The 24,734-nt window shown below is 40.3% G+C and overlaps 2 protein-coding genes across 5 annotated transcripts in view; one reads left to right on the plus strand and one right to left on the minus strand.

Annotated features, from left to right (window-relative positions):
- ANKZF1 (ankyrin repeat and zinc finger peptidyl tRNA hydrolase 1) lies at positions 1-23,302 on the minus strand. The gene is made up of 17 exons (XM_083375735.1): positions 22,391-23,302; positions 12,738-12,814; positions 11,506-11,623; positions 9,686-9,783; positions 9,353-9,455; positions 8,173-8,366; positions 7,002-7,117; positions 5,796-5,943; positions 4,881-5,103; positions 4,431-4,529; positions 3,556-3,720; positions 3,009-3,104; positions 2,475-2,727; positions 1,764-1,875; positions 1,287-1,454; positions 326-396; positions 1-236 (listed from the first exon to the last, which is right to left on the minus strand). The coding sequence occupies exons 1-17, from the start codon at positions 22,443-22,445 to the stop codon at positions 116-118; spliced, it is 2,217 nt and encodes a 738-aa protein (XP_083231861.1). The 5' UTR covers positions 22,446-23,302; the 3' UTR covers positions 1-115.
- The window catches only part of ATG9A (autophagy related 9A), a 19,742-nt gene continuing 9,947 nt past the window's right edge, over positions 14,940-24,734 (plus strand). Inside the window, exons 1-8 of one of the 4 annotated variants that reach the window (XM_083375703.1) lie at positions 14,940-14,956; positions 16,219-16,317; positions 18,289-18,416; positions 18,822-18,868; positions 19,773-19,837; positions 20,119-20,280; positions 21,048-21,189; positions 23,204-23,952. In XM_083375703.1, coding sequence (XP_083231829.1) covers positions 18,314-18,416; positions 18,822-18,868; positions 19,773-19,837; positions 20,119-20,280; positions 21,048-21,189; positions 23,204-23,952 — 1,268 coding nt within the window. In that variant the 5' untranslated portion in view covers positions 14,940-14,956; positions 16,219-16,317; positions 18,289-18,313. Of the gene's footprint in view, positions 15,676-16,218; positions 16,318-18,288; positions 18,417-18,821; positions 18,869-19,772; positions 19,838-20,118; positions 20,281-21,047; positions 21,190-23,203; positions 23,953-24,734 lie in introns of all 4 variants that reach the window. The other 3 variants (XM_083375701.1, XM_083375700.1, XM_083375702.1) reach the window with 3 other exon arrangements.

A 24,734-nucleotide genomic window follows, 5' to 3' on the forward strand; every position in this document is an offset into this window, starting at 1 on the left:
TAATTACTGGTGACTTCCCGGCTGGGCTTCACCTCATCATTCTAAAGGGACAACAGTCCCCGGGGTGGGATTTCTGTTGTAGCACAGACCCTTGATGCCAAAGCAAAACCTCCGGCTAGGATGGGGCAGTTTTCCCTCGTCGATGGGCTTGAAGACAATTTGTGGAGCAGAAGGAGAAATCAAGATAATGGAAAGGAATGCAACCCAGCAGAGATTCCCCACAAAACCAGCAGCGTCTGTGGACAGAAAAGATGAAAAATCATGTGGGGGTTTTTTTTTTACACAAAAGAATAGTTCTCAGGAAGTCCCCATCCTCCCAAAATACCTGGTGTTGGTCAAAGCTGCACCAGAGTCTTTTAATTGAGAAGCAAATCTCCTCTCAGCCATCAGAGCCCGCTAAAATGAAAACAAACCATTAGGAACCATTGCCAAAGGTCATCTTTCTGTTTGAAGTTCAATGCATAAACAATCTCAAAAGGTTGACTGAAGAATTTGGACATTATGTCAAAACTATGAAGGAAATCCCTACATCTCTAATCTATTAGAATCTACTGGCTTAATAAGGCCACCCAACAGAATGTGACTCTAAGCAACGTAAAACATAAAAAAATAACCTAAAAGAACCATATAATACTAACAAACACAATTTATAAATATAAAATGGCAACTAAGCACAATATTAAAAAAAACAATCAAAACTTAACCTTGTCCATGGAAAAAGCCTCATCCCAGGGTCTGTTGTTTGGGCAGGTGGGGGATTGTTTCAGAGCACAGAGGCAGCCATTCAAAAGGCACACTTACAGCACTAGTTTCCGTAAGGCGGCAAAATTTAAAAGAGGGAACCTGGGGCATGCTCTCTCTATGGGAGTATGTGGGATGGGCAGATGTCCTTTGGAGAAGGTAGTCCTGCAAAGTTTACTACTCCCAGGCCACGTAGAGCTTTATAGGCGATAAGCAGAACCTTGAATCCTACTGAATCTTATTGGAAGCCAAAATAACTTACAGAGTAGCAGTGTTATATGGGTGTAACAAGCTGCTGGGGGCAATATGCTGACCCTGTAAACTGCTTAGAGCAGGCATGTCAAACTGCCAGCCCGCAGGCCGGATGTGTCACACCGAAACTGCGCCCATCCCATTGCCGGCAATGGGGGGAAAGTTCCGATACGACGCGCGACGTCGCGAGTTTGACATGAGCGTGCTGTAGAGTATATAAGTCTAAGTGCTGTTGCTATATTGCAGCAGAACAAGAAATGCTATCCCTTTTAAAGCCACGTTAAGCCCCTGACCTTCTCACGATCACTGAGCAGGGCAAACCGTCTTTTCTCTTCCTGTTCTTGCTCAAGAAGTAACTGTGCTTCACGTTCTTCTCGTTCTCGCTGCTTCCGCAGGGCTTTCTGTGCTCGTCGACGTTCTGCCTGCCTGGCTTCCATTTCTGCAGTTAGTGGGCCAGGCACCTGTGGTTAGACTGCATATGTGAATCAAGTAGAACAAGAGGAGATCCCAATAGCAAAAAAGAAAAAGAGACGGTCCTAAAGAGGACATTAATCTTCTTTCTATCCTGCGCAAGGCTTTCCTCCCCATCACCTTATGAATGCTTCTTAGACAAAATCTAGATTGGACAACTGAAGCAAACATTTAAAAGTTCTCCATACCTAAAGATGACCTCTATTAATGGGCAAATAATGGGTGGCCCTTTAGCTGATGGATGTCAACTCCCGTCATTCCTCCCTGACTAAGTTGGTCGAGACCTTGTTTCCACTCACCTGAGCCTGGGTGTAGTCGTATCTCTCTGGCTGTTCACCCATGAATCTACGGAATTCATTACGGGTTTGCTTATTGGTAGACACACAGTACGGAGGCTGTTCTTTTCTGTCCCTGGAGTATAAAATAGTGGTGCTTTATAAAACAAATGTCATAGAACACTTACAAAAAAAGGAGTACCTTTAAGACAAAGAGATGTGAAAACGTTTCCAGCTATGAAATATTTTTTTTTATTTTTTATTTTAATTCCATTTATATCCCGCCCTTCTCCGAAGACTCAGGGCGGCTTACAAGCTTAGCAGTAGCCTTCATTCTATGTATATGCCTGCTTATTAGGGCTTTCACACACACCCCAAGCGGCATTATTACAAAGTCAGCTTAATTGCCCCCAACAATCTGGGTCCTCAGATAGAACAACTCTCTTCTAGTTTACTACTCAGAAGACTTACACTTCCATGTAAATAAGTCAAAAACAATTTTGAATACCTTGGCTGTTGTAAAATATTAATCCCTTATATTTATGAAAGTCCTGGCGCCAGAGTGACTGGAAGAGAAAGTAAGACACTGGCGGAGATGCGGCAGAAGAACGTATTGTTGCTTATTTCAGCTGCTTATTGCTTGGTTTGCAAGTCAGATCCCACGTAGAGACTAAATGCAGTTTGAGACGGTGGCTAACTGAGGCCTCAATGTATCCCTCTCTTGATGGACATTACCTGATGGCAGGGTCAGCCCCACTCTCCAACAAGAGCCGGACAACTGCTGTTCTTCCTGCTGCTGCTGCCACATGCAAAACAGTCCAGCCACTCTCATCCAGGGGTGTGTTGAGCAACTGCTTTGTGACTTTATCGCTGTGCTCGCTGTTCTCTGTTGTATTCTCAGCCCTTCCCAGAAGAAGCTGTAGGGCTCCCATGTCTCCCATTTTGCATGCTGTAAATAAGGCATCTTGCACAGTTGTGCTGGGAGCATCTGGGAGGAAGAGAAAGGTTTTCAGATACATCTGAGATTATTATTTGGAAGACTGGGGTTTATGCAGCTGCCCATCGCATAAAAAGTGCTTCCAAGCAGCTAACGCAAAAACATCAGTGCAAAATAATATACAAAAAAAAAAACCCCCACCCCACATCCAAAAGCATCTAGCCGCAATTCCAACCTGCCAGCACAGGATCATAGTCTACAATAAAAGCCAAGATGGCCTTTTGGAAGACTATATAATGTACATGTTATCCCACACATGCTCCCAAAGTTACCTTGAGACTCTTGCTGTTCTTGGACCTCAGCTGGCTCTAGTCCTCTACATACTGACATATTGGGTTCGACACTTCTTGAAGTCTCCACGTTAGACTCTGTTTCAGAACACACAGTAGAAGGTTCCCTGATTTTAATCAGCCCCCTTAAATCCTTGCCTAATATTTTAGCACCAGTAGGATTTTAAAACCTGAGGTTATACCTGGGATAGAGAGTTGCTAACCTGCAAGTTCTAACTTTCCTCATCCCTAGCCATACTGGCTGGGGAAATCAGGAATTGCAGTTCAGCAACATCTGAAGGCCACAGAGTATCTCCTACTCTAGATGACTCAGATGATGTTTCAAGGTACCACCAACCTCTTAGCAGACTCTTCGCCCAGAACCTAGTTCATTGGCTCCTTGTCTCAGTATGCAAGACTACGAAAAGAAGGAGCTGCCAAAAAGTCAATCTAGTTCTATAGTCCTGCTTGCAATCCTTGGAAGATCAACCCACAAAGAAATAAACCTAACAGGTTTGCTAAAAGCAGGCTCGTTATTTCAACCGCTTACTTGGCAGTGTCTTGGGTTTCCTCCTCTTCTTTTTACGATTCTGTTTTGGTGTCACCTCAAATTCACGTAAATCCAATAAATTTACTGTCTCCTCCAACAGTTCCAGATTTTCTTCCCCCACTTTTTCTTCTTCTTCTTCCTCCTCCTCTGTCTTTGCTGCAGAGACTGTTTAAAAAAAAAAGCACAGCTCCATCTTCTCATTTCCAGATGAGAACGGGGAGAGGGGAAAGAGTAAGAACTGGCTCCATTTGTTGTTTTAACTATCCACCTGTATGCCATCAGCCATTATTAAAGTCTGCTATGATCACCCCCTTATACATACAGGAGCCTTGGTGGAGCAGTGGGCTAATAATGCCTCCTTAAGTAACACCAGCTGCCTGCAATTAGTGCAGGTTCGCATCCCACCAGGCTCAAGGTTGACTCAGCCTTCCATCCTTCCGAGGTAGGTAAAATGAGGACCCAGATTGTTGGGGGCAATTAAGCTGACTTTGTAATAATGCCGCTTGGGGTGTGTGTGTGAAAGCCCTAATAAGCAGGCATATACATAGAATGAAGGCTACTGCTAAGCTTGTAAGCCGCCCTGAGTCTTCGGAGAAGGGTGGGATAAAAATGGAATTAAAATAAAATAAATAAATAAATAAACTCCATGCTGTCTGAAACATTTTCCTTTAGGGCTTCTCATAAAGCTACCAACCATTCCAGGCAAAATCCCCAGTATATTGTTAACTTCAACACCTGTAATGCTTTTTTCATTCTGTAAATTAGACTAGAAGTCAGAAAGAAAGGATGCAGAAGATACCTACACTGGCCAGGAAGGGCAATAGGATAGGAATAACAATGTATTCCTTCGGCTTCAAAATGGCTGTCCTACTCACTAGTGCCAGAAAGCTCTGTAGGTGCTTCATCTTTATGAGCTACTTTTTTCCAGGTCTTCCGAGGAGAATTAGTCAGATCTGCCACTGTTGTATTATTTCCTATTAAAAAAAATCAGAATGTAATTTTAATTTGCTTGTTTCTTTCCCCTTAAAATGCCCAATTTGAGATTACACTTCCAGGAGCAGCTCAAAGGCATAGTCTTGGGCTAAATTTCTATAGAATGGAAAATTTACAAGAGCAACACAGAACAGGATAGAACACCAATGTGCTAAGATAAGACTAAGAAGACTACTTGCAAAGCTTTTAGGGTACAATTGCAAGTCTTTCGGGAGGCTGACGGGAATAAAGAAAGAAATCAATCTAGAGAAAGTTTAATTATTTGATCGGCAATGCATTACAGACCAAAAAATTATCTCTTAAGTGCTAAAAAAAATTAAATGACAGCTCACCATATACCAGCAGACTGCTTAAAGTCCCATGGACCCGTTCCACCTCACGGAAGGTGGCTCGCCGGGTGCTGAAAGGAATACGCCGAATACGCGGGTCACCTCGCTGGAGGGGGCCCTGCTTGCCGCTAAAGAAGGGAGCTTGGTTATTGTGTGGAGCACGAAGGAAGATGCACTCCGCTTCTTTTAAATGACTTGCCCAGCTTGTTAGCAGCTCCTGAATATCCTGTAGAAAAGTACAATAGGAAACAACTCGTGCACAATATTCAATGTGGATGTGAGCCAGTTTAGCAGCAGGGTTTGCAGCTTAAATGCAAAATGTGACTCAAAGATTCCAGGTCCTTTCTTCTTCCGCAGAACCTTTTTTAAGAGAGGGAATTGTTAATGATCTGTGACCATGATCTTCTAAGCAGGAGGAAGAGCTACAGCCTAGATAGCTATGATGCAAGAGGTATCTGCACAGCCCACAGAAGGAAAAGGGGTGTGGGAAGCGTCTCAGAAGGGAACCTCTCTCATTTTTCTAGTAAGTTAAAGGAGGGGAGCAAAGTACTTTCAGACTTTGAGGAGTCTGTTACTGTAACCTCACAATAAAGTTAGTAATGATGATTTGTGCTTCTTGCCTGGACTATCTCGAAGGGCTGACAGGAACGTAGACACAGTTCAAATGTTCTGGCAAAAAGCATACTAATATGCAGAAACTGCAAAAAGATGAATCCGTATAACTAAGCTGTAGCGATCCATCTTTCTTTATATTCCATTACTTTGCTATGTGCAAAAAGAATCTAGACTAGCCCACAAAATTATTATTTTTTTCTCCATGAAGGCCTGGGCAATTCACTCTGAAATAGGGCCATAGGAAGGATCCAAGACCTCTTGAAAGCTTTCACTTTGTAGGTTTCCTCTTAGTTGCAGACTTACTTTAAGGAGAGCAGCCTCATTGTAGCGCCGTAATGAGGCACCAGCAGATTTTGGCATTGTCCCCTGACCATCCCTTACTCCTTGGGCTGTACCTCGTCGAGCTCGCACAGTGTATCGATGGAAAGTTTTGTGTGCCAATATCTCATTCCTGAGAACAAAGAGAATATAAGCCTTCAGCAGAAGTAAACACTTCGTACCATTAAGAAACTACACAATGAAATGAATTCAGGTTCACAGATAGATAATGGGGTATCTTCCTTTGTGTAAAATGTACACGTGTTTACCATTCCCTATTCCATCAATTCTCTGCCTTATGGGAATTGCCATGACATGAACATTAATGCTAGCCTGGAAACTTATGCTATTTCCCCACATTTTATCAGAGACAGCCTGCAATGAAAGGAAAGGCAGCTTGACAAGAGGCACAGTGGCAGCTCCCTTGTTACCGAAACTTGGTAGATTCTGTCTTCTTTTAATACTTTCATCCCTCTCTGTTAACCTGTAACATTGTACATTGTAATGTTTGCCTGAAGGAAATAGATACCATATAGTTAATTCCAAAAAAAAGGAATGAATTGTAACTCGGTGTTGCTGTATATATGTGGATGCATGCATACGTGCAAAGCAACTTTTAGAGGGTTTTTTTTAACTACAAAATGTTGCATTTAAAAGAAAAAAATAACTATAATCCCTAATTCCTAGCTAATTACGTAGCCTTCTCTCATTATTTGATCAAAATTTTAAAATTACTTCTGAAATCCTGGGCCACAAGAATTGAAACTGGGTTTCTTTCATTTTAATTGATTTAAACCCCAGGAGAAATGGTGTAAGACTGATTACCAAGAATTTGAGGTGGGAGGGGGCAGAAGGATTCTTCCATCTAGGGAAAATTTTCATATTTGTTGCTTACCTGAGGAATTTCTTTTTAATCATTCTTGCTTCAGAAAAAGCTACGCCAGCACCCTTATGTCCATATGCAGTACAGATCTATCTATCTGTCTATCTGTCTGTCTATCTATCATCTCCATCCATCCAACCATCCCTGAATAAACAGTACATGATTTATAGAACAAGTCAAACAACCTGGGTGAAAATTAAACCAAGAATGGTTTAGTGTTGGGTATGAGCAAGGCCATAGTGTCCTTCAGCCTTCTAACAGATCCGATTTCCAGTACAGAGAAGACAGCGAGACCCTCCATCTCTTACCCCCGAAAAACAGCTCCAGCGAAGTGACCTCCACCAGCCATCAGGATAACCCAGGAGGTTCTGGGGTTCTGCCTCTGAAGGGAAGCCACTAGGTCTGCAGCCTCTTCCAAACTGCCCTGCAGATACAGCAATCTCTTCAGTTAGTGGAAGGTTACAAACTGAACAAAACACACACAAACACTCGCAAACTGGCTGTTCTTTAGGGATCTTTAGGATATTCTTAGCCTGCAGAGAATGTTAAGGTTTTTATGTACAATAGGGAAATTCTGCATTTCCAAGCAGCATAAATACAAAAAAGTAAAAACAATGAATAGAGAAAGATGTTCCTTTGAACAGAAGAACATGGGAAGTTGGAAAAACTGCAACCATTCATCCCACAGGAAAAAAAAAAATCTCTGATAGGAAACTGTAATCATGAGCAGGGAGAAATCACTTCAGTGAGGAAAAATTGCAAAGTGGGAAAACATGGGACATTCAAGCTATTCAAATACAGTATTGCTTTGTTGAAACGCAGCCAACAGAATGGTTTTGAAAGGACTATTTGGTTCCAAGCTTAAAGCAAAGCATGTTTTTAGTTCATAAACAGCCCTGTCAGAAATAAGCTGGCAGAGAAAAATCACAACCTAAGGACTAGAGCAATTGAAAAGAGATATTGGTAACCGTCATTTAGCAACTGCCTTGTTTACCAACCGTTCAGGGTTACATCAGTGATGAAAAAGTAACTTTAATCATTACATTTATGGCCTTTACAAAGGAAAGATAGAGTTACGTTTTCACTGAGCAACCACTTTGCTTAATGATCAAGCTGCCAATCCTAACCGTGATTGCTGAATGAGGAATACCTGTATTCAAAGGTATTAACCACAAGAATCGAAATTTAAGAGCAACTTCAGATGGATAATAATATTAGTCAGAGATTCAAAATGCTTGGAAGGGAGGTTGTAGCCTACGAAAACAGAAAACTAGGTGAAAAAGAACAACCACAGTTAATGATACTGCCGCACACACTGTACTTCTTAAAACCTGGGTGGGACGTCCAATGTGTGTCCTTTTGTGTTTTACAGCTAAAAAAGCTACGTGCTCCATTTGCTAATGGGCAACTAGAGATTAAAAGAGGAAAAAGCCAGAGCAAGGCCAAGTAGGCTCTTAGCCATAGTGTTTTCTGACATGCCTTTGTAGTGTTTAGCAGTACACAGCGAAAGACTGAAATGAGTTGGGCTTCAGAGTTTCTGAACAATACGTGCTGAGAGCGTGGATTGCAGTAGCCGGTTCCTTTTCTTTCACCGTTCAGACAAGATTGTGATTCAGATTCACTATTTGACTCAGAGTCACTGGAATCAGAACCAGAGATACTGGAGACATCATCTGCATACAAGGCAATGGGGGAGAAAAAGATAACCAAGCTAGAAATATCATCATGGGAAGTTTTTTGTTTTTTTGTTTTTGCTCTCTCCAAAATCCAAAGAGCTTCTGCTAAAGAATTACTCCATACCATTGATGCTTTAAGTTTTCCTTCTAAAGATTTCAGATGGGTAAAAATTTATTTATTTATTTATTTATTTAATTATATTTTTATACCGCCCTTCTCCGGAAGGACTCAGGGCGGTGTACAGGGCAATAAATACAAAAACAGGATACAAAAGTTAAAAACGATTAAATAAATGCCCAAGGTTAAAACAATAATTTAGATGTATTTAAAACCCCAACCCTAACCCATCAGACCAGGTCAGACGGCTCAAATAGATACGTTTTTAGATCAAAAATGACTTTTTGATCTAAAGCATTAAACAACCCTATGTATTATCTCAGCAGAAATTTCACTAAAAGCAAATAAAAAGGATTCAAACACTATAATGATAATAGAATATTAGATAATCGGATTGAATAGAACAGGGCAGCAAAAAAGATAAGTGCTATTTTTAGTCTGCATCTGATCATGATAATTGGCATAGTGTTTAACTATGTGTACACAGTTTGGTCTAGTGGTGAAGTCACCCAGTTAGAAACCAGGAGAGTTCTGGTCCCACCTTAGGCATGAAACCCAGCTGGGTGACTCTGTGCCAGTCACTCATCCCAACCCACCTCACAGAATTGTTGTAGGGAAAACAAGAGAAGGAAGGAGTATTATATACGTATGCTGCCTTGAGTTATTTATAAACTAATAAAGGTAGGATAAAAAATAATAAAATACATAATTGGTGATTCCAAGAATTCACTTTCATTAATCCGTTAATGATTTCCCACCTGGGTTATTAGAATCTTTCTGCTAGGCCAGAAGATAGTTGATTGAAATCATAACGATTAACAGAATCCTCAAGCAATAATGACTCTATCTGTATATTTTTCTTCACCTGCTTGAGTCTTCGCTTCAAATTCTTCAGCTGTGAGCATCTGACGTCCCAACAATCGCTGTTTTAGGTTGAAGCGATGCCAATCTAGCCGATAATGATCCTTCTGCATAGAAATAGTTACGTACTTCAAAAGGTTGAACTAAATTTCTTGTGGCGGACAGGCAAAAACTCTTAAGGAACCTGAAAAGCCTTTATGACTTTACACATAGAAACAATTCCCATCAGTACATGGCCTATCTTTGCAATGATCTGAGTAATTTAAAATTCCCAGATTTCAGCTGAAGTAAGAGAGACTGCCCTGTTCCTACAGAAAATACTTGCAATAATGCCTACCTGTTCATCTCGATTCTCAAAAGCCTTTGAACAAACAGAGCAATACATCCGGTCTGATACCTCTAGGGTTAATTTAGCTTGCTGGAGTTCCTTGGTCTCTGCAAGGACAGCAAAAAAATGGCCATTAATAACACAAAAGTATGTGATGAATGTATGTCTTTATAAAAATTCACTGAAAAAAGGCACAGTGTTTCAGTTACAGAAAGGAGCACATTATCTGTGATTGAAATTGATTTATACCAGTCTTAAAACTAAAATGAAAACAGATTTTTTTTATAAAACCTAATCCTGTCATTTGGCTTACTAAGATGAATTCATATACAAGTAGTCCTTGAGTTATGACTACTATTGGGACTGGAATTTTGGTCATAAGTCATAATGAGGACCCAGATTGTTGGGGGCAATTAAGCTGACTTTGTAATAATGCCGCTTGGGGTGTCTGTGAAAGCCCTAATAAGCAGGCATATACATAGAATGAAGGCTACTGCTAAGCTTGTAAGCCGCCCTGAGTCTTCGGAGAAGGGCGGGATATAAATGGAATTAAAATAAAAAAAAATAATGATCATAACTCATCACCCATGTGACCAGATCTGATTTTATAACTCTTTTTATGACAGTTAAGTGAATAATACAGTTGTAAGCCTGAATCCATTTTCTCTCAAAATCTGAATTGCAATATTCCCACGCAGAAAACATAAAAACAGATTATTTAAGAGAAATTTTAAATAGTTGCTAAAGAAACAATTTTACTACATTTGTACACTAATCTCATGAAGTTTTCAGGTGGTGTCTCAGCTTTATTTCTGTTTTCTCTGTGTCATTTCTCTTATTTTTAATACTCTGAAATGATCATTTGCTTCCTATTTTCAACTAATATTTATAATTAACCTCAGCTCCCTGTATCAACTAAGGAAATCATTCTTTATTAATATGGTAAGTTTATCTTAAAAATAGATGTTCCTAATGTTTTTAACTGGTAGACCAAAAATAGGACAGGAAAAAAAATATAGAAACTTACGGCTGGCTGAGGTTCGGTATCATTGTGGAAAAACAGTACTTTCCTGTTATATCTAAATGAGGTTATTCACATGGTCAACTCTAATGATTTCATTGGCTTTGAGAAAGATGCATAATACAATAGAGATATCTGAGAATTAACCAGGAAGGATCCATTATAATGAGCTTTTTCCTGGAAAACCATACAGAATTACACTTTCTGCTATAATTTCAGGATAACACAGGAAATTTTTTTAGCTATCTACACTATATTTCATTCAATTTGTATGTCAAACAATACGCCAAACCATTTCAAGGTGTGGTAATGGCAATGCGGACCAGTTCAAAGACTTGTTCTATTAAACATAACCAGATTCTAGAATGCTATTTCCCTCTTTGCGGCCATTTAGTAGTGGTCATCCAGACTGTTAAATCCAAACATGTGCAAGATAATGGCCTCAGGAAAAAATAGGTCAACAATTCAAAGAATGTCAAGTATATCAAAATGTTCCGAAGCCATTATATGAACAATAGTCAGTTATTCATTTGTAGTACACACCTATGGCCAAATAAAATTAGGCTAGCAAACTCTAGCAAAATCTACTCCGGGATTCTGGAGAATTTTTTTAGATAATCTAAGTAAGCTAAAATGAAAAGCACAACCAATTTCAACTTGAAACTCAAGACTTTAAATCTGGTAAATGTTATGGAGATTCTCAGTCATCCAGGTCATGGTGGTCACAACCAAAATCTAGTAAACAAGTGAACATTTGCCAAATCTCCCCACCCACATCTATAACATTTGCTGCCCATAGATTCAGCACCTGGAACTGCCACAGAAGTGATATCTTCTGTTGATTCAGTGACAAGACAAAGTCCATTCATTAAAACTGTATTCTGAGCAGCCTCAAACACAGACAAGGTTTCAATAGGTTGCATGATCTGAAAAGAGGGAGAAGAATCAGCAAATTTCAAGAACAGATATACAATAAAGATCATTGTTATTTAAATTCTACAAGGGCTTCAGAAAGTGAGGCAAATTACCTTTCTTCACCTCCAATAGGGGCCGAAAAGGACAGGAAGAAGCATGCCTAGAGCTACTAATTTCATTCTTACCTAAGTAGACTAACTTGCTATATTCCATACTACCTTGATATGGTAGGTTGGTTCAGTGACCCTGAGAGTAATGTCAGAATGATCATGAGTTTGGAATTTAGATATAGGAAATGCTAGGGCTTAAAATCACCCACCCTTCTTAAGTTGTGATTGCCTGCACAATTGGGTCCAAGAATTTTCATTGCTGAGCAAGGTGATTGTTAAATGAGTCATGCCTGAGATTTTACAGTCTTTTTTTGCCATGGTTGTTAATCAATGCAGTTAAGTGAATTCTTCAGTCATTAAGTGAATCCAGCTTCCCCCATTAATTTTGCTTGTCAAAAGTCTGGTGGGAAAGTTGCAAACAGCAATTGCATGACCCCAGGACGATGCAACTTTTGTAAATATATACCAGTTGCCAAGCATCTGTTTTGATTACGTGACCATTGGGGCTGCTGCCATGATCGTTAAGTATGAGGCTCAGTTGTAAGTCACTTTTTTAGCGCTGTAGTAAGTTCAAACGGTCACTAAACAAATGGTTCTAAGTCAAGGGCTACATGTATGTTGCAGGAAAGAACAAACAATCACTTCAATTAAGAATACCAACAAATTGAAAAAAAAATGGAAGGAAAAGGTTGGTGAACAATATTTTGAGGTAACAGAAATAAAAATCCAACAAACAGCCTGGTTTCAAAAAAGGCAGGTCATGAAATCAGATGACTAACAAGATGGATAATGAAAAGAGCAAGAAAAATTGAAGAGGTGGTTGCTTTTGTTGATACAGTTAAGTCACTGATTGTATAAGTCAAACCAGAATATACAATACAGTCAGACTAATGAGAGTGCCAGAATACCTTTGAGAAATGCAGATATCACAAATTTGATTGTGAAAATAAAAATGGAAAGTAAAACATTTGGATTAATATTAAATAATGTTGAACTTACAGCTCAGTGAACTTACAGCTGATGGTGAGGAAGTGAAGTGTTTTCCTTGGCTCAAGATTGACAGCGCGTTGGAAATGTAAAGGGGGATTAATTCTAGAGAGGAAAACAAACATACATGATGAAAGAGCATTTCTATAACAAAAAGAATGGTTAATGCTATAATCTTTCAGTGATAATATATAACTGTGAAAGGCAGAGAGAGAGAAAGAGTGAAAAAAAAAGATATACCTTTGAATTAGGGAGGTGGAAATAGTTTCTAAGAGAACTGTGGACTGCAAGAAGAGCCAGTCAATCCTGGATCGATAGAATAGGGCAGGACAGGGCAGGACAGAACAAATTTATTGTCACTTTAAATGTACACTAATCAGTATACATTAAAATGAAACTTCGTTGCATACAGCTTTCAAAGGGTCACCACCTCCAATATAAACTACATAAATATGACATACATACATACATACATACATCATTATGCATATACCCACATATATTACGTGAACAGAGAAACAACACAGTCTAGTTTGGATTATGTATACATGTGCATGGCAAGAGAAACGAATCTTGCAAGTTTACCAGACAGATGGCATAGGGAACAAAGCTATTACAGAATCGGGTAGTCCTGCTTGAAATACTTTGAAACCTTCTCCCAGAAGGGAGCAACAGAAACAGACCGTGAAGTGGGTGTGTGGGGTCTCTAACAATGCTTTGAGCTCTAAGCATGTAGCACTTATAAGCAGCATCCTGAATACCAGGGAGTGAGCTTCTTATGATCTTCTCGGCTGCCCTTACCATTCTTTGTATGGACTTTCTATCTGAGGCACTGCTGCCACAAAACCAGACAGTGATGCAGTTTGTTAAAATGCTCTCAATCGTGCCTCTGTAAAAAGTGGCCAGGACAGAAGGAGAGAGATGTGTTCTCCTCATCCGATGCAGGAAATGCAGATGCTGGTTTTCACGCTTCATTGAGGTATGAAGAGACCAATTCAGATTGTTAGTTATCTGCACCCCCAGATACTTAATACTGTTGGCCACCTCTACAGCTGCATCCTTGATACTGAGTGGAGTATGACTATGCCAGCTCTTTCTGAAATCTACAATGATCTCCTTTGGTTTATCAACATTTAGAACCAGGTTACTTTTATTGCACCAGTCCACCAGAGCCTTCACCTCTTCCCTATAAACTTCTTCATTGTCATCCCGGATAAGACCCACCACTGCCATGTCATCTGCATACTTCACAATATGATTCATAGCAGATTTGGCACAGCAGTCATCAAGGTGAACAGCAGGGGACTCAGGACGCAGCCCTGTGGGGAACCCATACTCAAGGAGATGGGAGTTGGAAATTTTCTTTCCAACTGGCACAAACTGGGACCAATCAATAAGGAAATCAATAAGGAAAAACAAAGTCTGTTCTCTTGAATCAATGATCTACAAGTAGAAATATACATAGTTTCATAATGTAACGCTGGTAGATGTTGGACCAGATAAAACTGGCAAGGTTGAGATAAATAGAAAATAGGAGAAAACAGCAGAGAAGGAGATGGACAAAATCAAAAAGATTGCTAGAATATCTTTGGAAGAGTTACCCTTGTTACTACACCGGTCGAAAATGTAACCCTTTTTGTATCAACGTACCTAGCATTCCCTATAATCAAGATACAGAATAAGCGTAGGGGCAACATTCAAAAAACCTCTGCTGAACACAGGCTACCAACTGGCTATTCTCATCCTCACAACCTCTTTCCCCCTTCTTGCTCAGCTACCCAACGCTACTACCCAGTGCCACAACTATTCGCTCCTCTACAGCCCCTAAGCCAGGAGTAGGCAACCTCGGCTCTTTTATGACTCATGGACTTCAACTCCCAGAATTCCTGAGCCAGCCAAGCTGGCTCAGGAATTCTGGGAGTTGAAGTCCATGAGTCATAAAAGAGCCGAGGTTGCCTACCCCTGCCCTAAGCCAACGCCTGATACCTCCGCACAGCCCGCCAGCGCAGGAAGCCGCCCCGCTCCACGAGATCTTCCCAACTCCCGTCACCGGGTGAGGAGCGTCACTTCCGTCCGTCGTCGAGGATTTTCCCCTTACAAGACAATTCCCTCCGTCTCACTTCCTCCTCCTCCTCCTCCCCGCGGCTTTCTCATTGGTCCGCCCTGTTTCTACCTCTCCGGCCCGTCGTGACCTCTGATTGGTAGCGGAAGACGCCAGACGGAGGGAAAGGCGGCGGCGGAGAAAGAGTAAGTGGCAATCGCCAAGTGGCGTCGGCGGCGTCGGCGGCGTCTCTGGCAGGTTACCAGGGGCGACCGCAGAGGTGAGCCTCCTTAGCTCCGGGGGAAAAGCCGGGGAGGAGGAGGAGGAGGAGGAGGAGAGCGCCCCGCGCTCTTTTCAACCCGGGCTTTTCCTTCTCCCGTGTAAACAACCTCGGAGGAAGACTCCTCCCTACCGGAGCTCGCGCAGCCAAAACGAAACAACATCTCGGGACTTCCTGAATGCTCCTGGAGCCCAGACGTCCCTTGTCGATATAAAGGGGGTGGGGGTGGGAAGAGGGTCCCGCAATAGCCGAGACTTCCCACGCTGACCCCGGCCACCCGTAGCAAGTTCCGACGGCCAGGGTCGTCTGAAGATGTACCCACCTTTACTCACCTTGCTAAGAGTCCCGGGTGAACAGGCCTCTGCCGGTTGTCTACGCTCTGCGGGTCTGGTGCAATTGCTGAAAAGAAGGCGGCTCTAGTTCTCGCTCTACTGATGCTTACATAAGGGTTCCCCTCGCCGCCGCCCCGGTGGAAGACGCCACTGTAAATGTGCTTTTTGGGGTGTCCCCCCCCCGCAGACATCAGTTGACAAGGTGAGAAAAAGGCGTGGAGAGTCAAGACTTAGAGACAGCATCATGCCGCTCAGTCTTGCCAACCACAAAGCAAACTGAATGCCTTTTCAGCTTTAGGACAAGATGGAACAGGTTAGTTTTGGCCCCATTTTTGTCTTTACTCTCCTACCATCCGGTAAGAGATATAGGAATGTAGCCAGCCGTACCAACAGGCTGAAAAATAGCTTTTATCCGTGGGCTGGCTGTTAGGCTTTTAAATGGGACATAATCTTATGCAGAATTGACTTGGGAGGCCGGTGTGTGGTGTAGTTGGTTCACATAGTGTGGTGGGATGGAGGGTTTGTTGTCACTGTGTGTTGGGGGGGGGGGAGAGCACGGAGGGGGGGGAGGCTTAGCTAATCTCAATGTACACATGTTGTACTTTGACAATAAAAGGTTTATTATTATTATTATTAAAATATAAATTAGATAATTATGTATTGGGAAGGTTTATTTTGTCACACTACAGAGGGAGGCAGTTTGTCAGAATAAGGGGAGGCAGCAGATTAGCTGCTGTTTCTTGTGGGCGAGTGGGTTGCCTCTTTGCAGGACGGATGACAAGAGACGACGACAGATTTAAGTCTAAACGCACCAAGAGAAATATCTAAAGTTTGGTGTGATTGTTTTTACTTGCAGAACGGGCAACAATGCTAGCATGTATTCAGAAGGCAAGAGCATCATCGGCCTTCCTATCATATTCCTGGGGCCTTTTAACGCAGCAGCATCAGAAAATTGGTAATGGACCACTTGCTGATTTTCAATTGTAGAATAATGAATTGATATAAACAGTGTTGTGTTGATACTTGAAATCCAGAATATGGCTTCTCGAAGGACACTGCAAGAAAGCAACAGTAACACTGACTGCCCCAAAGAAAGGATGGATATGCAAGAGATTATGTGGTTTAGTGTATAAAATTATGCATGTTAAGTTGTTAAGATTCTTTGCCTTGGAATGTAATGATTGTCCAAAGCAGATAGCATTAAAATTTCATGAAGAATCTTACCAATGGCCACAAATAATCTTGGCTTTCTAATATCAGAAACCCTATGGTCTGAATCCTAGTTTCTAACGACAATGATAGAAAGTGGTTGTTGCAGACATGTCCTGTTTGTGGCCTCCCTAGAGGGTCTGTCTATTGTGTCTGTTGAACCCATAATGCTGGGTTCAATGAGCTTTCATCTGATCTAGCATGAACCTTCAATTCTACATTAATTTGCTGAACAGATCAATTTTTAATAACACGTAGCTTTCCAGCAGTGCTAACTATAGATTAATCCTCTCCTTGTGCACTCAATGTATTTGAGTTGATTTCACAGTCCAGAATTTGGTATTTGTGGCAGAATTAGCTCTCTGAGACAGTTTTCTATTGTTTTCCTACTTCTTAATGTAATCTTTTCCTTTGTTTTTAAATGAAAAGGTTGCTTGATAGCATTTTATGCCATATATTTGTTACATTACTCAAGATTTATTTTTAATTAGCATGCATTTTTTCACTTATGTGTATTTTAACGCTATAATAACAAACAACTGAATAAAACTAGAAAAAAAAATCTTACAAAGGCCAAAAGGGGTGGTATATTTATTTGACTTGAAAATGTAGTTTCATTTGCATTTAGGGAGAGTTTGATACTGGCAAATAGATGGGGAAGAAATGGAGGTAGTGACAGATTTTATTTTCCTGGGCTCCAAGATCACTGCAGATGGGGACTGTAGCCAAGAAATTAAAAGACACTTGCTCCTTGGGAGGAAAGCCATGGCAAATCTAGACAGCACACTAAAAAGCAGAGACATCACCCTGTCAACAAAAGTGCGTATAGTCAAGGCTATGGTCTTCCCAGTTGTAATGTATGGCAGTGAAAGCTGGACCATAAGAAAGGCTGAGCGCCAAATAATTGAAGCCTTTGAACTATGGTGCTGGAGAAGACTCCTGCGAGTTCCTTGGACTGCAAGGCGATCAAACCGGTCAGTCCTAGAGGAGATCAACCCTGACTGCTCTTTAGAAGGCCAGATCCTGAAGCTAAAACTCAAATACTTTGGCCACCTAATGAGAAGGAAGGACTCACTGGAGAAGAGCCTAATGCTGGGAAAGATTGAGGGCAATAGAAGAAAGGGATGACAGAGAATGAGGTGGCTGGATGGAATCACTGAAGCAGTAGGCGTGAGCTTAGATGGACTCCAGAAGATGGTAGAGGACAGGAAGGCCTGGAGGAACATTGTCCATAGGGTCGCGATGGGTCGGACACGACTTCGCAACTAACAACAACAACAACAACAACAAACTATTTGTGTCAAATCTGTGCTTACGTAATAGGTTATTTTGTTTTAGGAGTGTATCTTGTAACAGACTGCAACTTGTAAATATGGAGGCAATGCAAGTTGAAGGACTGGACAACGAACAGAATTTTTAATGAAAGGAAGTGTTTTTCCTTGTTGTTTTCTCCTCAAGTAGTGACCAGGGAAGTGAGCCACTCAGACTTCAGGAAAAAAGGGGGCAAAAAGAAAAACTAGTCACATGCATAATTTTCTACATGTTTACTACCCGCTGGTTGCTATAGTTTCTTAATAGTTTCCTCTTCTTTTACTCTGGTATTCTTTACATAAGTATAGCTTAAAAGAAGAAGTTATGAACTATTGAACTGATGGCTCGCATTTACATCAAAGCGCTGATCCCTCCTCTCTCTGTCCTTCACTGCCCTTTATGTCAGAGCTTATAAGAATTTAGATGACAATATGGCTCACTTTGATACCGAGTATCAGCGACTGGAGGCCTCATATAATGACTCTCCCCCTGGAGAAGAGAATCTGATGGTTCACGTCGCTGAGGGCAGCAAATGTAAGTATAGATGGACTGTTATCCTCAGTGTCAGAAACTCTAGTGGTATGCATGGTGAAAAGGAAAACGGGATTCTGCCCCGTGTTGGTGGAGAAACTGCATTTCTTGTACGATATGATCCTAATTTTCATTAAATTTAGTAGAGGGATGTTTCCATAATTGGTTTTAAATATTTCAGATGCTATTATTATAGTCTGTTTCTCCTGGAAATGGAATGTTTCATCTCAAATCCAAAACATAAATGCCTCTTAGTTCCCTTTGGATGAGATTGTTTTAAGTGAAACTGGTATTTGCACCTCTTTGTGCGATGAGGTTCTCTTTTGGCAGACATTCTCCCTGTCCTGTAAAACCTTCTATGGTGAATATTGGAATGAATACTTTTGACATATTGTCTCTGTCTTGTAGCTCCACACTGGCATCACATTGAAAATCTGGATCTTTTTTTCTCTCGTATATCCTTACCTGACTGCAGGGACAAAATGGTTGAAACTCAAATTGAATTCCAATTGCACCAAATTGGAAGTCACTTACAAGAAGCCTTTTAGCTTCAGGATTAAGAAATTATTACAATAATAAGCCATAGTGACATAAATTAGGAAATAATTGATAGATTTATTATGTTCAACAAAGTATTATTGTAAATAAGTGAAAACCTAGAGTTTCAGTTTCAATTACACTTAACATATAAATTATATATGAATAACACACATACTGTATATTTCATTTAGAAATGATTCTTTCAACTGATATATTCCTCACAGATAACAAAAGATATAAGCATGTTAATTGCATGTACAGATAGTCCTTACTTAATAACTACAATTGACCCTGGAATTTTGGTTGTAAGTCTGTGCAGTGGATCACCAGGTGACCTGACTTGATTTTACAACCTTTTTACACAATAGTCATAAAGAAGTCACTGTGATTATTAAATAAACTATGTGACCATTAAATGATTTTTACTAGAAACCAGCCCAAAATGCCTGAAACTAGCAAAATAACCTCAAAATCCATGGGAATGCGGGACGCTGCAACCAGTCATGATGCCAAGTCCCCAAAATCCAATTGCATTATTGTGGTGGAGTGTAGCAGTCATAACTTTGAAAACAGGGTCGTAGGTAACTTTGGGGAGGGGGGGACATCTGTTGTAACTTCCTAAACGAGGACTACCTGCACTTCTAAAGGAAATTATTTATGAAGAAAGTTACTGACTTCTTACCTCAATTGATAACTACTTAATATTATAGCAAGGCAGCTTAAAGTGGGAGAGAAAATGCCATTTGTAAGTCACAGTTGAAACTAGGGGTAGATTCTACAGCTAAAAGTTTGGCAATTCTCCTTGACTGTAATCTTCACGTCTATAACCTGCACCAGAAGAATGGCTTCACTTGCATGCTTATCAGTGAGATCTTTGAGTTAATGTGAGTATGATTTTTTTGTTCCTGGGATTTGTAGAAATTGTTTTTATGTTCCTATGCGCCCTCTTGTCAGCAAGGTGAAAAATATGATAATCTCTCACTTAGATTAGTGATACTTCTCAATGCTCAATTACAATTATTTCAGTTGAATAATTCAATCCTGTCTTGATTTTCTGACTCAGTTCCAAAATTGAACCTGGAAAACCTGATACCTTCTGTTATCCCAGGTTCTTTGAAGAGGAAGGAAGTAAAATGCACCCAATTTTTCCTCTTTGTTCTTATAGGCAGTTCATCTTTGTTGTGGCCTTTACTACATTCCTTGTCAGCTGTGTTGACTATGATATTCTCTTTGCCAACAAACTGGTGAATCACAGTCAGCATTCCAGTGACCCAGTCAAGGTGACTCTGCCAGATGCTTTCCTGCCTCCGAATGAGTGCAGTGCCAGGTAAAGATAGAAGTGACTAAATACAGCCACATCCCTTGTTCATCTTGGTGAGACTTAAAACGAGATCTCCTAGATAAGCAAGTTCCCCAGCTTCATGATAGGTAACACTCCATCAGCACTATATGCTGAAAAATTTAGATTGTATTTAGAAATATTTTCAGTTGTTTTACTTGGGAAATGGAATGTACCCTGGCAAATTTGGGATCCCCAATAACAATTAGAATGGATCTTAACATGTCATTATTTACTTACAGCAGTTGTAATAAGGTTAGCTAGCTCATCTTTGGTCTTCTGCTCCCAGTACATGGACTAAATGACCACTTTCATATTTTTAAACTTGAATGTAGGCAGGGTTGTTTATCTGGATGTACAGTCAGTTTATTTGTTTTATATTTTATAACTTTATAAATTATATTTATAATTGTAATTTTATTTATGATATTTTGATTTATGTTTTGAATCATCAAGGACTGGTTTGACTGGGAGTGAGTAGGTGATGTCGTATGATTAATACAGCTTTGTTTTGTTAATATATTAATTTCCTTGGTACTTCCCATTAGTCTTACCAGCCCAGTTGTTTTGGTGATTGGTATCTTAGTATTACACATTCTCCAGACTTTTGGTAGAGTTGCCTGAATTCTGGTAGTGAGAGAAGAGTTTATTCATTTTTCTAAAGCATAAAGGCAGTAGCTATTCTTTCCCATCTGTGACTCAGTCTCTCTCTCCCTCCCTCCCTCCCCCCCCCCCTCTCTCTCTCTCTCTCATAGAATTGAAGCCAATGGATTTCTTCTCTCCGTCCTAGTGATTGCAGGGGTCTTTTGGATTCACCGGCTGATTAAATTTATTTACAACATTTGCTGCTATTGGGAAATACATTCTTTTTACGTGAATGCACTCAAGATTCCCATGGTAAGCTACTGAGATTCACTTTGCCTACAGTTCATTCAAGTGAAAAAGTGCCTAAGTGAAACTTTTTTGTGTAGAGGCCTTATGATTACCAGCGAATGCAGTGTCTTTCTGCAGGCATGCCAGGGACGTCTCGCTAATCATTGGGGGAAAAAATGCTGGGTTAACAAGCCTACTCTACTTCCAGCAAGGTAGTAGGTATATTCTTTGTTTTTACAAGTACAACAGTCTTTTATTCTGAGATTAACTCTTAACGCACAGTACTTTTATAATCATAAACAATTATAGTCATCAAATTCTACCCAACAGTGACAGTTATTGTTTGTCCTACCTCAACAAATCTTTTTAATATAATTCCATATTAGCACAGTTATTCTGAAACTGTCTACAATTCATATTAGTCAGTATAACCCCTCGATACTTAATCTTCTTCTCAATTTTAGAAGCCGTCTTTTTTTATCAGAGTCTCTTGATCTTGTGTACTCATATTTTTAACCAATGTTTTTCTTTTTTTATTTTAAAAACAAAACTTTTGGCTTTACTTACATCCATCTGATGCACCAAAGTCTTTCAGTTTCTTCATTTCATGAAGTGCTCAATACCATTCGGAGGTTCTTGCAAAACCAAGTCAAAAGCCCTCAGTGTATAGGTCTCTTTTTTTGATTTTCAACCTAATATCTCCAATTAACATTTCTAAAACTTAAATGAAAAGCAAAGGTGACAAAGGACATCCTTGTCTTGTCCACTTCTCTAATTCCAATGATTTAGTTAGATCACCATTAATAATAACATGTGCCTTTTGATATGTATATAGTTTATCCTTTGAATAAAGTTCTCCCCAAGGTCCAGATTTCAAAAATTTGAACATAAAAGACCAAATTATCAAAAGCTCTCTCTGTTTCAAGAAAAATCAGTGCCATTTTCTTCTCATTCTGCTGTTGATAATACTCTATTACATGCAATACAATTCTCACATCTCTTAATTGTCTTTTGGGTGAAACCCACATTGATTTTCATGTAAAACTCTTTTTTTAGTTTATCAGCCAATATTGTAAATATTTTATAATCATTTAATAGATCTATGATTCTTGTCAAAGCAGTAAAGAGGAAATAAGAACTTGCTCCATTTTTTAAAGCCCTCCCTCTCCCCAAACGCCCTGCTGGTCTATCTGAATTTTCTTGCTATGTGCTGCTCCTTACTGACCTTCCTTCGCAGTTGTGCAGTGTTGCTGATTTTTCCAGTCTGGTGACAATCCCATGAAAGCTTAGTTCTGCCCACTGATCCATCTTGTTCTTCTGATTTGCTCAGTTGAGTGGCACAGCTATTATATCTGCAGCTGCTTTCCTGGGATTGCCAGTATCTATATCTAGACACTTGGCCAGCTCTGTTAGAAGCTGAGTATCTTTATTAAGAATTTGTTTCTCTTTCCCCAGGACCTGGGAATGTTTAGCTTAATTGTATAACGTCAGAATTATAGGAACAGGCAAGCAAATGAATTAATGCAGAAAAGCTCTCTGTATGATTGATTTATTTTTTATTATTTTTTGCTGCTATGCATGGTGTCATCCTTTCAAGTTTAAAACTGCCTTCATTTTATATACCGTACTTGTGACTGGAAATCTGCACCGCTTTTTGACATAACTTGAATTTGGCGGTTCAAACGAAAGCTGACTGAAGTTCCGTGGGAGACATACAAGAGGTTTTGGAATTACATGCTTGTGAGGTGGAGAAAATCTCTATACACAGCGAATAAGGGTTATCTTTACATTGGGGACATAGGAAGAGGACCGAAGAATTGATTAGACGCAGGACCAAAAAATACTTGTTCTACACATAATTCTCAGACTGGAGGATTCACTGAAGCTTGACTCCTAATGCCCACATGGATATGTTGGGGGTTTTTTGGAACTAGCATGGAAGTGGTAAAACTATTGCCGCCTTCCAGTCAGTTCAGGGGAAGTTATTCCATGGCCCTAATCATACCACTGATTACATCCTCTGTCTACTTACTTGCAGTCCAGTTTGCCCTACTATACCTGGCAGGAGGTACAAGCACGGATTATACAAATCCAAAAGGAGCACCAGATCTGCATTCATAAGAAGGAGCTGACAGAACTGGACATCTATCACCGCATCTTGCGTTTCAAGAACTACATGGTAGCCATAGTGAACAAGTCACTCCTGCCTGTGCGCTTCCATCTTCCCTTTCTGGGAGATACTGTCTTCTACACTCGTGGTCTCAAGTACAACTTTGAACTTATTTTCTTCTGGGGCCCTGGCTCACTGTTTGAGAATGAATGGAGTCTGAAGGCTGAGTACAAACGTAGTAGCAATCGCATGGAGCTGGCTGACAAGTTGGGCACCCGTATCTTATGGATTGGCATTGCTAATTTTCTTCTTTGTCCACTTATACTTATATGGCAGATTCTTTACGCTTTCTTCAGCTACACTGAAATTCTCAAGAGAGAACCAGGCAGCTTGGGTGCTCGTTGCTGGTCTCTCTATGGCCGCTGCTACCTGCGACATTTCAATGAGCTGGATCATGAGTTGCATTCAAGACTCAGCAAAGGCTACAAGCCAGCTTCTAAGTACATGAACTGTTTCATTTCTCCCCTGTTTACTGTTGTGGCGAAGAACGTGGCCTTCTTTGCTGGTTCTATCCTTGCTGTCCTCATTGCCCTCACAATTTATGATGAAGATGTACTAGCTGTAGAACATGTCCTCACAACTGTCACCATCCTGGGAGTGGCCGTCACTGTCTGCAGGTGAGTGGGAAGGGCTGGATTGAAGCTTTCATGGTTTAGGAGGGTTTCTTTGTGCTTGGGGAATAATAATTGTTACTGTGAAAGCAAATAGTAACTAAAAGCATTCTGTTAATTTTTTTTTTTAAAAAATCTATTAAACAACAAGGGCCCTTAGGTTTCGTCCATTTCTGATTTTACTGCTAGAAGACAAATTAGCAGTTGTACTGTTTCCTATTTTAGCAGTTATATCTAGGACATTTTAGAGTACCATGAGTTTGAGACCTAGCTAAGTTTCACAATTCACGTCTTTCAGTTCAGTTAAGCAGAGGCCTTTCCTAATTCATTAATCATGTTGGCAGGGTGCTTTGAGGTTGAATTCATTCTAACACTTTCGTCATAAAGCTTTGAGACGTCGGGAGACAAAATCTGGGTTTTCAGGAATCTTAGACTTGTCACATGTTACAGGGTTTTTTTTGGTGAATCTAGCGGGCATAGTTGTTCACTGTCTATAAAGTGCAGATACTGTAACCTCATAGCAGAGAGGGAAAAAGTACTAGTGGTCAAGTCACCAGCTTACTTAAGGGAATTGAAATGGAGAAAGACAGTGGAAGAGTTAGCAAATAAAGAGATGAAATAGGAAGAAACAAACAGGACACAAATAATTGAGGGGTTCTTGGTTCTCTCTGAGCTTAGTTGTTTTCTTGTAGACGTTTCATTACTCAAACTAGGTAACATCATCAGTGCTAGTAAGAAGTGCTGTTTGCTCTTAGATTATATTCTAGTGGCTTGCTATAAACTGAGAG

This window comes from Vipera ursinii (assembly GCF_947247035.1).
Source record: "Vipera ursinii genome assembly, chromosome: 1".
Classification (NCBI taxonomy): domain Eukaryota; kingdom Metazoa; phylum Chordata; class Lepidosauria; order Squamata; family Viperidae; genus Vipera; species Vipera ursinii.

Bases quoted from the DNA above. Each gene is read 5' to 3' on its own strand.
- ANKZF1 (XM_083375735.1), bottom strand. From the start codon at position 22,445: ATGGGATTGTCACCAGACTGGAAAAATCAGCAACACTGCACAACTGCG. The intron at 7,118-8,172 runs GCATGTCAGAAA...CTGTATCTGCAG, and splicing joins TACTGCTAAACACTACAAAG to GGCAGTTTGGAAGAGGCTGC. The intron at 3,105-3,555 runs GTAAGCGGTTGA...GTTCTGAAACAG, and splicing joins GAAACCCAAGACACTGCCAA to AGTCTAACGTGGAGACTTCA.